The 14,896-nt window shown below is 44.8% G+C and overlaps 1 protein-coding gene across 2 annotated transcripts in view; it reads left to right on the forward strand.

Annotated features, from left to right (window-relative positions):
• The window catches only part of SEMA5A (semaphorin 5A), a 565,459-nt gene that overhangs the window by 389,641 nt on the left and 160,922 nt on the right, over nucleotides 1-14,896 (forward strand). For both annotated transcript variants that reach the window (XM_025270715.3, XM_044932529.2), the window contains exons 9-10: nucleotides 5,905-6,190; nucleotides 12,016-12,151. In XM_025270715.3, the coding sequence (XP_025126500.2) occupies nucleotides 5,905-6,190; nucleotides 12,016-12,151 (422 nt within the window). The remainder of the gene's footprint in view (nucleotides 1-5,904; nucleotides 6,191-12,015; nucleotides 12,152-14,896) is intronic.

Raw genomic sequence — 14,896 nt, forward strand, 5'->3', positions numbered from 1 at the left:
CTCTTTCATGCACCCACATTCACTGTAGACAGGAAGGCCACTGACTGATTTCTCACTTGTTCAGTTCACTCAGGAGTGAAAGATGCTAGCTTATGGTGAATCACATTTTAACAAGAGACAGGACTTAAATAATGGGAGGGAAACAATATGCATTTTATTATACCGCCAGGTGAGATTCAAGTACCGCCTACCTCCAGATTTCTATCTATAAAGGCAACAGCTCCTTGGCTTTCTATTTAACAGCTATCACTGCTTTTCCACTATCTTTGGCAAAGGAACAGGATGTTGGCTGAGTTTTAAAAGGCTCTGGAACTTCCTGATATGACAGCAGGTCACCCATCGGAACCCATCATCCCCCTGAAGGGATGTGAGGCTGCAGGATGTGTTTCCAATGGTAGCTTAGCTCCTTGACTGAAATATATGTAAGGTGTGGTGGGTTAGAGAAACACAGGACAACGTTGTTGTCTTTGTCATTCAGTCTCTAAGTCATGTCTGACTCTCTGCAGCCCCACAAACTGTAGCCCACCAGGCTCCTCTGTCCTCAACTATCTCCCCAGGTTTGCTCAAGTTCATGTCCAGTACTGCATTCCAGGCACAAATTCTTCCCTTGTTTTCCCAGTAGGAAAGAAATCTATTTGAACATTTCTATCTAAAAAGCTCTATGTCACTCTATCATAAAATGGGTTAGAGTGGTGTGGAGAGACATTGGAGGTTCTCCAGGGAAAGAGGAACCCATGGGCAAGTCTGCTAGGCCTGACTCAGTACTCAATCTTTTATGAGAAATCTGGGTGAGATTGTTCAGTGGGGTTGACAATGAACATGGATAGACGCTCTCATGGTCCCTGGTACATGCGCCCGTGCTCTGGTGGACGTCACTGGAAGCATCTTCTCCAGAATTGAGGCAAACGCTTCCCACACTATTCTTGTTTAATGAGCTCTGGGATTCTTGACTCCTTCCTCCCACTTTTCTTTCTGTGGCATCTTGATGTCTCTGATAGCTGCAGAGTAAAGATTTATCAGAGCATCCCTCTTCCCCTCTGGTCTGTTCTCAGACCCTCCTCATCTTGGTCCTGAGTAAAACCCAGCCACCACTGTGGTTTCTGAAACATTGCCTGGAGTTCCAAGACCTGTTCTTCAATGTTGTTGAAGTAACTGTTCTCTCGCAGCCCGTTATTTTTTCAGTGAAGTGTAATGGTCCATGTATAGGCTTTGTGGTCAGACTATCTAGACTCAGGACATAACCTCCTCTTGGATGCTGGTTCTGTGAACTTGGTCAGGTTCCTCTGGGCTGTAGTGTCTTCATCTATGAAACTGGATGGGTAACACAAGCATTTCCTTTTATGATTCCTGTGAGTTTCCTGAGCTTCTGAAAGAGAAGCACCTAGCCCGGAGCCTTATACAAGAGTTTAGCACTCAATAGAGATTTTAGAGTTTTTAATCTCAATAGAGATTGGGCTTCCCTGGTGGCTCAGATGGTAAAGAATCCTCCTTCAATTCAGGAGGCCTGGGTTTGAGCCCTGGGTTGGGAAAATCCCCTGGAGAAGGGAAAGGCTACCCACTCCAGTATACTGACCTGGAGAATTCCATGGACTGTATAGTCCACGGGGTTGCAAAGAGTTGAACACAACTGAGTGACTTTCACTTCACTTCGGAGATTTTTAAATTACAGACCGACTTTGAGCCGGAAGACACCAAGGCAGATCTTTTTTATGTTCTCAGCTCCTTGATTTCCTGCTCAAGGCTTCCTGGATACTACAGATAATTTCCTATGTGGTTTTCATGCTGTGTCTCCCTGAATTACTGGCAGAAGTAGGTAGTCGTGAGGGTGCTTGATAAAGCTTGTGGACTCTGTCTCACGCCTCATCCACCCATGCTGGGAGCTATAGCTAGACACGCCTACATCTTTCTTCCATTTCTTCATTTTCCATAAGGTCTGTTGGTGATGACGGTGGTTTTTTGTTTGTCTTCATTTCACTGAGCAAACTGCAGTCTGGTTATACGAGCCTGGGTGCAGAACCTGCTCTGCAGAGATTTAACCTTCTCTTCAGAATTAGGCATACAGGTGAATATTATCTTTAGAAACTCAATAGAGTCTTATAAATTGTTTCATATATTTGCTTTAGGGGGTCTGCTTCAGTGAGTAGTTCTCTTTGGGAGACACACAGTGAAAACAGATTCAAAACTCCCCAACTATTATGCTTTTCTTTTCAAAAACACAAGTCGGAGGTGAGTCCCCACCTGTTTCTGTGGGTATCTTTCCAGGGTATTAGAGCAGGCTGAACAGTAAATATGTCTGACTTCCATCTCATATATTTTAATGCAAGCTAGGGTGTTTTTTTAAATATCTGTTTCGAGTTAAAGCAAGTGATCAGCCACTATGTTTAACAGTTGATAAATTAAAATCAGTTCTTATTGAAATCTCTATTTTTAATACTTTAGTGCACGTAAAACTATTTAAGAACAATATTATGAGCTAAAGAGAGAAGCACATGACATATACAATGTATAGTAAAATATTTTTACATTTTTAGAATGTGAGAAAGTGAGGGTGTTAGTCCTTTAGTTGTTTCCAACCCTGCGACCCATGGACTGTAGCCCAACAGGCTCCTCTGTCTGTGGAATTCTCCAGGCCAGAATACTGGAGTGGGTTGCCATTCTCTTCTCCAGGGGATCTTCCCAACCCAGGGATCCAGCTCAGGTCTATGGCATTGCAGGCAGATTCTTTACCCTCTGAGCCACCAGGGAAGCTGTGAAGTTGAATGAATTTGAAACATTTTGTGATGACATCAACTCTTGATTGAAATTCAGTCGAATTTGGTTGAAAGCTGGTAGCACCTTTCAGGACAGAATACTACTCAGCACACTCTTCATGTCAGTCTTGGAATCAGCATCTGTATTTCAGATCCTGAGTGAGTGAGTGAGTGAGTGAAGTCGCTCAGTCGTGTCTGACTCTTTGCAGCCCCATGAACTGTAGCCTACCAGGTTCCTCCATCCATGGGATTTTCCAGGCAAGAATACTGGAGTGGGTTCCCAGGAGATCTTCCCGACCCAGGGATTGAACCTGGGTCTCCCGCATTGTAGACAGACGCTTTACCATCTGAGCCACCAGGGAAGTCCTATTTTAGATCTTAGGTGAGCCCAAAACAGGCCTAATGCTTAACATTAATGGATCATCTTGTATCCAAATCTATTTTTAGTTGCCCTGCTGATAACATGTCTGTTGGTACAACATGGTTGGATCTGACAAAGTACAAGGCCAATTGAATTGTCCTCCAAAGCCAATTGTCCCTGAAATATGTCCTGTGGATACAGTTGTGTGTATTTTTCCATTAATTTTGAAGGATATTTTCCTATTATCTTAATTGCACCATAAATTAAGGCACTTGCTGATTGAGTAGAAAACTCTCAGCAATGGAGAAAAGTGTAAGAATGAAACCTGGTTATTAGAGTTTTTAAAAGATAAGTATTAGGGCACAGCTGTGTCTGACAGCCGCTTCCCACCTAGTGCTAGTGGTAAAGAATCCGCCTGCCAGTGCAGGAGACTTAAGAGACGTTGGTTCGATCCCTGGGTTGGGAAGGTCTTCTGCAGAAGAAAACGGCAACCTGCTCCAGTATTCTAGCCTGGGAAATCCTTGGACAGAGGAGCCTGGCTTGCTACAGTCCATGGGGTTGCACAGAGTCAGACACGACTGAGGTGACTTAGCACATCATGGCATGGTGTCTGAAAGGGTATCATCTCTATTATCAATAGACTCAAACAGCAAGTCATGAAGATAATGCTTTCAGTGCTGTATACAAAGTTCTGTTGACAATCTATAATAAATTCCTAAATGCCTAATGAGTGTGGCAATTAAGTAAAGGTTTGCCATAATTTGTCATTTCTAAGTCCATAATTTTGATCTAATCATGAGATCAGAAAGGCAATGACTGCATCTCAATACCCTCCCCTTCTCTAAATGAATTCCCCAGAAATAAGAAAGTAAGAATTATCACATTTCATAGTCACCATAGTAACAGGAATGGCTAAAGCTGATTCAGGACACTAACCTTATAGTTTCAGTTTTCACAAATGAAAACATTTTTAAAGTCCTTACTGAAAGCACATAATTTATGCCAAAGTCATACTCGAGTATATAAGTAAAATCAAAGAATATTGTTGTCTTCTACACAAAGTGAAAGTGAAGTTGCTCAGTCGTGTCCGACTCTTCGTGACCCCATGGACTGCAGCCTACCAGGCTTCTCCGTCCATGGGGTTTTCCAAGCAAGAGTACTGGAGTGGGGTGCCATTGCCTTCTACACAAACATGATATTAATGCAATACCTCTATATTCGGAGTCACATTTCATGTTTTTAATATTTTTCTCCCACTTTATTTTCCCAAATTCCTATAGCTTTTATTATGGTATATTATAGTAATTGTTCTATTTTATTATTATTGCTGAGAATCTCTGTGTCTAATTTTTTTCTTTCTTTTTTTATTTTTTAAACTTTACTGTATTATAGGTCCTTGTTGGCCATCTATTTTAAATATATAGCATCGTGTACATGTCAGTCCCAAACTCCCAATCAATCCCTCCCCTAACCCTTCCCTTCCAATAACCATAAGTTCATTCTCTAAGTCTGTGAGTCTGTTTCTGTTCTGTAAATAAGTTCATCTCCCACTGTTTCTGAAGGTTATTAAGAATATACAAATAAAGTACTGTCTATGGCTTTAGTGTGTTGCAAATTTTTGCTGCTGATTTTTGATGGTATTAATGTTACATACCTATTGAAAAGTTGTGTGTGTGTTAGTCACTCAGTCATGCCGAACTCTTTGTGACCCCATGGACTGTAACCTTCCAGGCTCCTCTGTCCATGGGTTTTCCCAAGTGAGAACACTGGAGTGCGTTGCCATTTCCTACTCTGGGAGATCTTCCCAACCCAGGGATCAAACCTGAGTTTCCTACATTGCAGGCAGATTCTTTACCATCTGAGCCATCAGGGAAGCCTCGTTATGTACCTAAGTGCTATATTAACTCGGGATGCTTATGTGTGGAATCACACTGGCTATTTCCTGTCACTTAGAACTCATGTGAGCTTCCCTAGTGGCTCAGACAGTAAAGAATCCCCTGCCAATGCAGGAGGCCTGAGTTTGACCCCTGGGCTGGGAAGATACCCTGAAGAAGGAAATGGCAACCCACTCCAGTATCCCACGCCTGGAACGTCCCATGGACAGAGGAGCCTCGTGGGCCGCAGTCCATGGGGTTGCAAAGAGTCAGACACGACTCAACAGCTAAACAGCAGAACTCATGCACCAGGTTCCACCAGTGGTGTAGATCATTACGGTGCTCTTTGGGCCTTGTGTTCCTTCTATAAGAACACAGTGTTAGCCACACAAAATCAAGTCTCCTTGGAATAAATACTGAGCAGGCAAGATACAAAGGAGTAGCTTATGGATGTTTAGGCTTTTCTTCTCTCTTGCTTTTATTTTAATCAACTTTTTATTTTACATTGGAGCATAGTTTTGAGGATTCCCTCATGGCTCAGTAGGTAAAGAAATTACCTGCAATGGACCACCTGTAATGCAGGGGACTCTGATTCAATCCCTGAGTCCAGAGGATCCTCTCGAGAAGTGTATGACAACCCATTCCAGCATTATCTGGGAAATCCCTTGGACAGAGGAGCTTGGTGGGTGATAGTTCGTGGGGGTTGCGAAGAGTCGGACACAACTGAGCGACCAAACCGCCACCACCATAGTTGATTTGCGATACTGTGTTAGTTTCAGGTGTACAGCAAAGCGATTCAATGATACACGTGTCTCTTTCTTTTTCACATTCTTCCCCCGGTTAGGTTGTCACATAATGTTGAGCAGTTCGCTGTGCTGTCCAGTGGGCTGAGCCTTTTATTCTTTCCTGTTGTTTCTAGAACCAAACTTCGTGTCCTCTTACGACATTGGAAATTTCACCTACTTCTTCTTCCGAGAAAATGCCGTGGAGCATGACTGTGGGAAGACCGTGTTCTCCCGAGCTGCCCGCGTGTGTAAGAACGATATAGGGGGCCGCTTCCTGCTGGAGGACACGTGGACCACGTTCATGAAGGCTCGCCTCAACTGCTCCCGCCCGGGTGAGGTGCCTTTCTACTACCATGAACTCCAGGGCACCTTCTTCCTGCCCGAGCTGGATCTGATCTACGGCATCTTCACCACCAATGTGTACGTAACTGCAAATGGTTCTTGCCCTGCTCTTCCGCTCCTTGTGAATGACTCTACTGTTCTCTGCCCTTTGAGCTTTGCAAGTTGCTTTAACAGAGATGTTTCTTCTTTCTCTGGGCTAACAGCCAAAAAAAAAAAATTGAGTATGAATTCAGTGCTACTTAAAGGGATGTGATTTCTGAGATGGGTCTTAGGAATATAAAGCTGCTCAGAAAGTTTTGATCTATCCTTCTGTTATGGTAGCTTCAAATTATTCTCTGTAAATTTTTCCTTCTGATTTACTAGTGTGTTCTGGGCACGTTCTGAAATACTAGAATATATTAGATGTCTTTTTTTTTTAATTTATTTTTAACTGGTGGTTAATTGCTTTACATTGTGTTGGTTTCTTCTGCTGTGCCACAACGTGAATCAGCCAGTTATATATGTGTCCCCTCCCTCCCCATCTTACCTCTCTAGGTCTTTTTTTTTACCCTATACATAAGTCATGCATCTTTGCATAATGAAACCAGTGTTGTCTGGAGAATCTGATCTTTGTGATAACATAACTTAACTGAACTGCACATGTAGGAAGAGCACATGAGTAGGCTTACCCTATTGTATTAGATGACTAACTTAGACATTTCTAAAAGAATGATTCTACTTTTAAAGTATTTTTGGGAAAAAAAAATATAGTGTTTTATTTCTTGTGGGGAGATACTCTTCCTTGAGAACTGACATTATTTGGACTAAGTACAGGATGTACAGTTTCCTGACTCACATTCACTCTGGTGGAGTGTGGTGGGACCCCACACTTAATTCCCTTCCTTAGCTGAGGTGCTCAGACTCCATGAGATGAAACCCACCGCAAGGAATTACAGAGACTCAAGCTCCACTTTCCTCCGCCTTCGCAGTGGGCATGATGGTTCTGCAGGGTGATTTCTGCTTTGCATCACCTTTGAAATCTCTCATCTGGTGACCTAATGGTTTGGATAAAAGCCAGATATCTGTGTCCAGGGTAAAGGATCTGAGTCAGGATGAGTTGAGAATGCCAATCATGGAGGTGCGATGGCCAAGTGTACAGGTCTGTCCCAGATCACGAGACCAAGAGATTGGTTACTGGGACAGTCGGTCAGTCTATGATGTCTCATTAGCTTCCCAAGTCTTGTTGACTTCTGTTTTCATGTCCAAATGGTGCATGCTCAGTCACTCAGTAGTGTCTGACTTTTTGCGACCCCATGGACTGTAGTCATGAATGCAGGCTCCTCTATCCCTGGGATTTTCCAGGCAAGAATACTGGAGTGACTTGCCCCTTCTTCCTCCAGGGGATTTTCCTGACCCAGGAATCAAACCCAGGTCTCCTGTGTCTCCTGCATTGGCAGTGGGATTCTTACCACTGAACCACTTGGGAAGGCTGCCCATGAATTGCATTTCTGAAGAATCACATCATCTGCATCTTACTTCCTTGTTACTCTTCCCTCCCATTTTTCCTGCTGAGCTTAAGTGTTAACATTTGCTTTCTAACAAGTTTGTTCCTGAGGAGTCTTCTGTCTGATGTAAAGTTAGAAAAATAAGACTAAAATGGATGACTCGCTACTCACCCCCACCCCACCAGGACCATCTTTGTTGTAAATCTGGTTTTCAACCCCAGAGGTTATTTTCTCTCCTTGATAAGTTTCTTTGGGGGAAAAAAAAATCAATGTATAGCTTCTGAAGTTGATTTGCTTTCCAAAACCTTATTTAAGAAATAGTGTAAGCTGCACAAGATGAATGTTCACTGGCTCTGTTGACATCAATTTTACACACAATGGGAGCTTGGCTTACTGAGATGTTCATTCCCCTGGCTGCGGGCAAAAGGGAACAATTTAAAAAGTTGTGGAAGTTCTGTGTCTGGGCCATTCCAGGAGGGTGAGTGGTCTATTTAGATACTTGCAAAGATAGGTTTCAGACTATTCCAGAATATTTGCTTAGTGTTGAAGATGCTCATCATGTTGGAAATCTGATACAGAGACCTTATACTAACAGGAAGAGAATCACTAGACCTTCCACATCTCTCTCCAGTACTTATTCTCAGTAGGTCTTGGGAACTGCTTTCTGATCTATCTGTTGCAAATCCCGGCATACGTCTCACCTCTGCTCCCTCTCCTGTCTCAGCCTTGCTCTTACTCCCTCAGGAGATGACTGCATTCTTGGCAAAACATGCTCGAAATGGAGAGAAAATGACAGTTTGAGGTACCGGTTGTGTCCTGTCTCTGAACCGATGGCTAAAACTGCCCTAGCTGAGCTTTCCAGTGCTTAGGCTCATAGGTTTGTTGGTCTCCAGCACTGGGGAATAGGGATAAAGTTCAGTGTTCCAGCTCATTTTGTCCCTAGTTGTTCAGTTTCTAAGTCATGTCTGACTCTCTGTGAGCCCATAGACTGCAACACGCCAGGCTTCCCTGTCCTTCACCATCTCCCGGAGTTTGTTCAAACTCATGTCTGTTGAGTTGGCAATGTCATCCAACCTTCTCATCCTCTGTCGCCCCCTTCTCATTCTGCTGTTAATCTTTCCCAGCATCAGGGTCTTTTTTAATGAGTCGACTCTTTGCATCAGGTGGCCAAAGTATTGGAGCTTCAACTTCAGCACCAGTCCTTCCAATGAATATTCCTGAATATTCAGGAATATCATTCAGTCCTTCCTGAATATTCATTCAGGGTTGATTTCCTATAGGATGGACTGGTGGGATCTCCTTGCTGTCCAAGGAGCTCTCAAGAGTCTTCTCCAGATAGAGCTCAGTGATTTTCTCAACCCTGGGGCATGGATTGGGCTGCAGGAAATAGTACCTTCCTGCAACAGAGTCTCTGAAGAGATTTGCCTGGTTTTTTTCTTCCCCTGGAATCTAAAAATGCTGGCTTTCAGATAATGTAGTTGTGGGAGTAGGGGAGGGTTAACGTTTTGATTTTTCTTCTTTTGTTAAGAGACAAAGAGCTAAGAGGAACACCTCTACTTTTCTTCCAGTGGCTTCCAGCAGATTCTAAGTTCCCCTATTGTTGGGCTCACCTGGGGGGAGGGAGGGGGTGCAGCCACTCTTACATGCCTAGGCTCTGAGCAGGGAAAGAAATGAAACAGAACATTAGATACAGCAGTATTACCCATGACAGAGGTCAGCTTGCAACATGTGGTTGAAGGTCTATTAGCCAAATGGATATATCACTGTAGACCCCAGCTTTCAGCAGACTTGTCCACAAGGTCATGGTAGACCAGACCTGGGCCAACCACCACTGCCTGCAGGGACCAACAGGGGAAGGTGAATGTGCAGTTCTGGCTGGCAGACCCATCCCAGGAAGAGTGGGTGAAGAGCTGCTAGGGGGTGGTCACTCGTGTCCTTCCTCCTCACCCTTCTCAGTTTGCAGCAAGTTAAACGATAGAGGAAAGGCAGGAAAGTGTGTGTGTGTGTGTGTGTGTGCACGCGCGCGTTGTGTGCACAGAACACATAACCTGTACCAATGGAGCTCTGCTTTCCAGGAGGTGGGAAGAAGTGTCTACCAACACGTGTCAGGGATACTCAGAACGACAGCCCCTGGGGCATCCAGTTTGACATCAGAGACCCCACCCAGTGCCCTTCAGAGTGAATGAGTGCAGTGAACTGGGAAATGGATGCAGGCAGGTGGGGGATAAGTGTCTTCCCTTCCCAAGAAAGAGCCATAGCAATGGGGTCAAAGGCAGGAGCACCAGGGCCCCCTGCAGTTCAGTTCAGTTCAGTTGCTCAGTCGTGTCCGACTCTTTGCGACCCCATGAATTGCAGCACACCAGGCCTCCCTGTCCATCACCAACTCCCGGAGTTCACTCAGACTCACATCCATCGAGTCAGCGATGCCATCCAGCCATCTCATCCTCTGTCGTCCCCTTCTCCTCCTGCCCCCAATCCCTCCCAGCATCAGAGTCTTTTCCAATGAGTCAACTCTTCGCATGAGGTGGCCAAAAGTACTGGAGTTTCAGCTTTAGCATCATTCCTTCCAAACAAATCCCAGGGCTGATCTCCTTCAGAATGGACTGGTTGGATCCCCTTGCAGTCCAAGGGACTCTCAAGAGTCTTCTCCAACACCACAGTTCCAAAGCATCAATTCTTCTGTGCTCAGCCTTCTTCACAGTCCAACTCTCACATCCATACATGACCACAGGAAAAACCATAGCCTTGACTAGATGAACCTTTGTTGGCAAAGTAATGTCTCTTCTTTTGAATATGCTATCTAGGTTGGTCCTGCTTTCTTTCCCCTCAGCCTGTGATGTGGACTCAGGCACCTCCCTATACCTTTGTCCGTATGTCTGTGAAGTCAGGCTGGCCTCAGGAACTAGAGTTTCCCTGTGATCAACAAGAAGGTCCCTGTCAGGCACTTAGCAGAGGGCTCGGAGAAGTGAGCCCCTCGCTGTCACTGTGCCAGGACCGAGGAGTGGTCACGTGGTCCCCGGGTGGTATCCCACCTGGGGGTCTGGAGGTCTGCCATCCTCATTCTAACATACTTGTCTTCTTGTTCTTGCTGAAGTCTACTCACACGTCCAAAGGCTAATTCTACGTTAGACATTTTTGACTTATCTTCTTGTTTTCCAAGGGTAATATGCAAAGAGTAAAATTAGTAATGAGTTCACATTTATTGTTTATCATTTTATCCACCAGAAGTGGGGGTGAGTCTTCCCTTCAGACTCTCTTCTCTGGGGCTTCCAGAGGGAACAGGTATACCTGCTCTCATGGCTCCAACCTTCCATGGGGTGTCTTTTGTTACTCTCCACACAGAGCTGTCACCAAGAATTCAAAATTTCCATTTTGGTGCCAACCTACCTGGGGGTTCAGTCCAACTCCCCCATTTAGTGGCTGGGTGATTTGGGGCAGTTGTCTTAACCTCATTTGGTCAGTGAATGTCCCCTCCCTTAAGAAGCTTAGATGAGTTGGAGTTTGTAGATATCTACCACCTATTTGTGTTTTTCAGATGAACCAAGGATAAGGTAGACATTCACATTTTATAGTTTCTTGCTTTTTCTTTGCCTTAGGAAATACAGTTTATAAGTAGACATACTATTGGCTAATAGCATAAACATGAAATTTTAAAACCATAGCTGAGCTCATAATGCAGATTTACTTAACCAAAAAAAAAAAAAAATATTGCTTTTTCCACTTAGTAAAAGGGCCTTGGACTCTGAGAGCCTCCCATTGACGCCTTCGGTCCTGCAAAGACTGAATTCTAAATTAAAGCTTCAAGAGGTCCTATGTCAGTGCTCTGCCAAATATTTGTCTTTGACCCTTTGAATTTAAAATACTTTTCACATATACATGTACATATACGTGAAGGATCTCTAACAGGCACTTGTTGCAAAATGCTTTCAGTTGTTTATTTTTAAAAGATGACAAATACTCACAACTATTTGGGGCTTTTACAGACAGAAGCAGCAGCAGCTCACCCCACTGCCAGCTAAAGTGCCCAGATTAGAGTGTGGGGAGAGAACCTTGCCAGGTGAGGGGAGGCCCATGCCCTGGAGGAGGAACTCTGTTTCCTCCAGGAATTTTAAAGGCATAACATACAGCTCCTCAAAAGCTTCTATCATTTCCGCCCCGGCTGGGTGTGGACTCCATCCTGTCTGTGGGATTACAAGCATCATAACTGCTAAATACTGTTGTTTCTAGAATGAAATGTTGGAGGAAAAAAAACCCAGAGGAGCACCGTCACTGCTTCAGCCTCATCTGTAGGGCATTTATTCCTGCTGATCTTGAGTGTTCCCCTAGAAGGTGTTTCCTAGGCACCCAGAATCTGTTGTGGGGAGCAGAGCTCACCTGCGAGGGTGCTCTCTGACCCGCCTTCTCTTCTTTCTTCCCCAGGAACAGCATTGCCGCCTCTGCCGTGTGTGTCTTCAACCTCAGCGCCATCTCTCAGGCCTTTAACGGGCCCTTCAAGTACCAGGAGAACTCTCGGTCCGCCTGGTTGCCGTATCCCAACCCCAACCCCAACTTCCAGGTAATTCCGGGGACAAAGGACCACTCCTTCAGTCATTCCCGCCGCTCACCCAGATAGCAGGCAGAAACCTTGTGCAGACAGAGAGGCTGGGACCACTGAAACCCCGGTACTCGGTACTCGCACAGTGCAGCTGTGAGCTGCCCCACCCCCAACCCCCTGTGGGACAGTCCCTCACTCAGCTTGTCTCTTGTAAATAGACCACTGCCTTTTGTGTCCTGAGGCGCCCGGCCTTCAAAGGGTCTTTTGTCAGCTGGGACGCCTGAGCTTGGACTGCAAAAGGCCAGCACAATGCAGCAGGTTGGGAATCCAGCTTCAATTAGTGCTAATGATGGTGGGCTCTGTGTCCCCAGGAGCTCTGACTCCTAATGAATGACGCTGTAATGAATGTGGTCCAGGACACAGAGCAGTGGGGATGCACAAACAGAATTGAGCTCTAATTGGGTACGCGGTGAGATTTCCTGTTGGGGTGAATGGGATGTGATGGGGCGGCTGTGGAGAAAACAGGAGCAGATGGAGGCCATTCGTGTATAAGGCACCAAATGCCACATGTTCAAGCTGTCAGGCGCTCTGACATCACCTGCTCTCATCTACCCATGTTGAGAGGGAGCTGAAACCAAAAGAGACAAAAGCCTCTACTGTTTGGTCTGTCAGCAGGTGTGTTAGTCAGCTCCGGCTGCTGTAACAAAATGCCACAGACTAGAAATTTCTTTTCTCACAATTCTGGAGGCTAAAGTCCATGATCAAGGTTCTGGCCCATTCAGTTTCTGGATAGTGCTCCCTTCCTAGTTTGTAGATGGCCAGCTTCTCACCGTGTCCTCATGTGGCTTTTCCTAGGTGAGCATGAAGTGACACTAACCCTATGAGATCAGGGCCCCACCCTAATGACCTCATTTAACCTCAGTCACTTCCTTAGCAGCTCCAGCTCCTAATACAGCCACTTTGAGGGTTAGGATTTCAACATATGAATTTTAGGGAGACTCAGACATTCATGCATACCAGCAGATTTCCCTGGAGCTCCTTTCTTCTGAGAAGAACTGTCTTAGGATCTTTACCATCATCATCGTGGGTATAATTTTTAGGAATGCCAAGTTCCAGACACTGGGCTCAATGCTTCTATGTATCTTGCCTCCTTCTGGCAACTGTGCGATGATTGATAACAGCTCCCTCTGACAGAGAAGGGTGTTGAGCCTCAGAGTATGTCATCAGGACAAGGACACGGGCTCCTTAGTGGCTGAGCTGGGCTCTCAGGCCCAGTCCTCAGATTCAGAGCCTCAACCTCTTCCAACCAGAGGAACTTTAGTCTTCATAACTAGTCAGTGTTAGACTCAAGTTGTATATTCAGACCTCCAAATTCTGGTTGGTTTGTCAACCCAACACATAAAACCTCTGGCTTTTGAGAAAACTGAGAATTTGGAAAAGTTCAATTATTTTACATTTTCCTTGTACTTTGACAAGAATCATTCAATTTTAATTGTTTTGAAATTTTTTTATAAAGATCATGACACTGAGAATAGAGATGGGCTTACATGTCCACTTTATCGTTCACTGCTTTACTTGGGAAAATGATTTAGCATCCCATAACAAGGCGGACTGGAGAAGGCAATGGCAACCTACTCCAGTACTCTTGCCTGGAAAATCCCATGGGCGGAGGAGCCTGGTAGGCCGAAGTCCATGGGGTCGCTAAGAGTTGGACACAACACGACTGACAAACTTCACTTTCACTTTTCACTTTCATGCATTGAAGAAGGCAATGGCAACCCACTCCAGTGTCCTTGCATGGAGAATCCCAGGGATTGGGGAGCCTGGTGGGCTGCCATCTATGGAGTTGCACAGAGTCTGGCAGGACTGAAGCAACTTAGCAGCAGCAGCAACAGCAACAGGGGGGACTATTTAAGGGTTATTTGTTTGTAGCGACTTTGTCATATTTTCTCATCTCAGCAGCTCTGTAAAGTCGGTGTCATTAGCCCCACTTGTAAGTCAGGAAACTGAATGATCAAGTTTATAGTTGTTATTCAAGTCTCCCTACTAAGAAAGTTCAGTACTAGACAAAGAAATCCAGGCAAGCAAACAGTTTAGTGGGAACCAGACATGAAGTCGTCAGGTTTCCTGATGACATACATGGTTTATGTAATTAGTAACTGAACACGGACTCCCTGTGCCTCATTGTTGAGTCTCTGCATTTAAATCCCACCCATATCCCTGGATCCTGGGGTGATGTAGCTGTTTAAGAAGGCCCTCTGGAAAACCATGAAGGCGAAATATATCATTTCCTTTCAGAAAGTCCTTGGTCAAATCCTGAAGTTTAAAAAAATTTTCAAAGATGCTCACAGTATTTTAGGGTTCTTTTAATGTCTTGATGTTTCAATTGCACGGGTCTTCACAGTGAACAGTGACTTAATAAACTCTGTGATGCCTTACCACCTCTGGGCAGTGGATAACTTTTAGCCCCTTTGTCTGGATACATTTGTAGCACAAAGCAAATCCCCTCATTTCCTGAGGGCACAGGCATCTGGTTTTATAATGCCAGTGTCACGCTAAAGGGCTTACTCACGTTTATGAGATGGAAGTCAGGCCATGTGGTGTAATGAATGAAGCCTGCAGAACGTGGTGTGCATTTCAGGCAGGGAGCCTGCTCCACTGAGCTTGTCTTCTTTGGGTAGTATTTAAGATGTGCATAGGACTAAAGTTTAGATTATGGTGATTCTTTGCATAAGTCCTGATATACAAGAGTATCGAATATTTTCT

This window comes from Bubalus bubalis, chromosome 19 (genome assembly GCF_019923935.1).
Source record: "Bubalus bubalis isolate 160015118507 breed Murrah chromosome 19, NDDB_SH_1, whole genome shotgun sequence".
Classification (NCBI taxonomy): domain Eukaryota; kingdom Metazoa; phylum Chordata; class Mammalia; order Artiodactyla; family Bovidae; genus Bubalus; species Bubalus bubalis.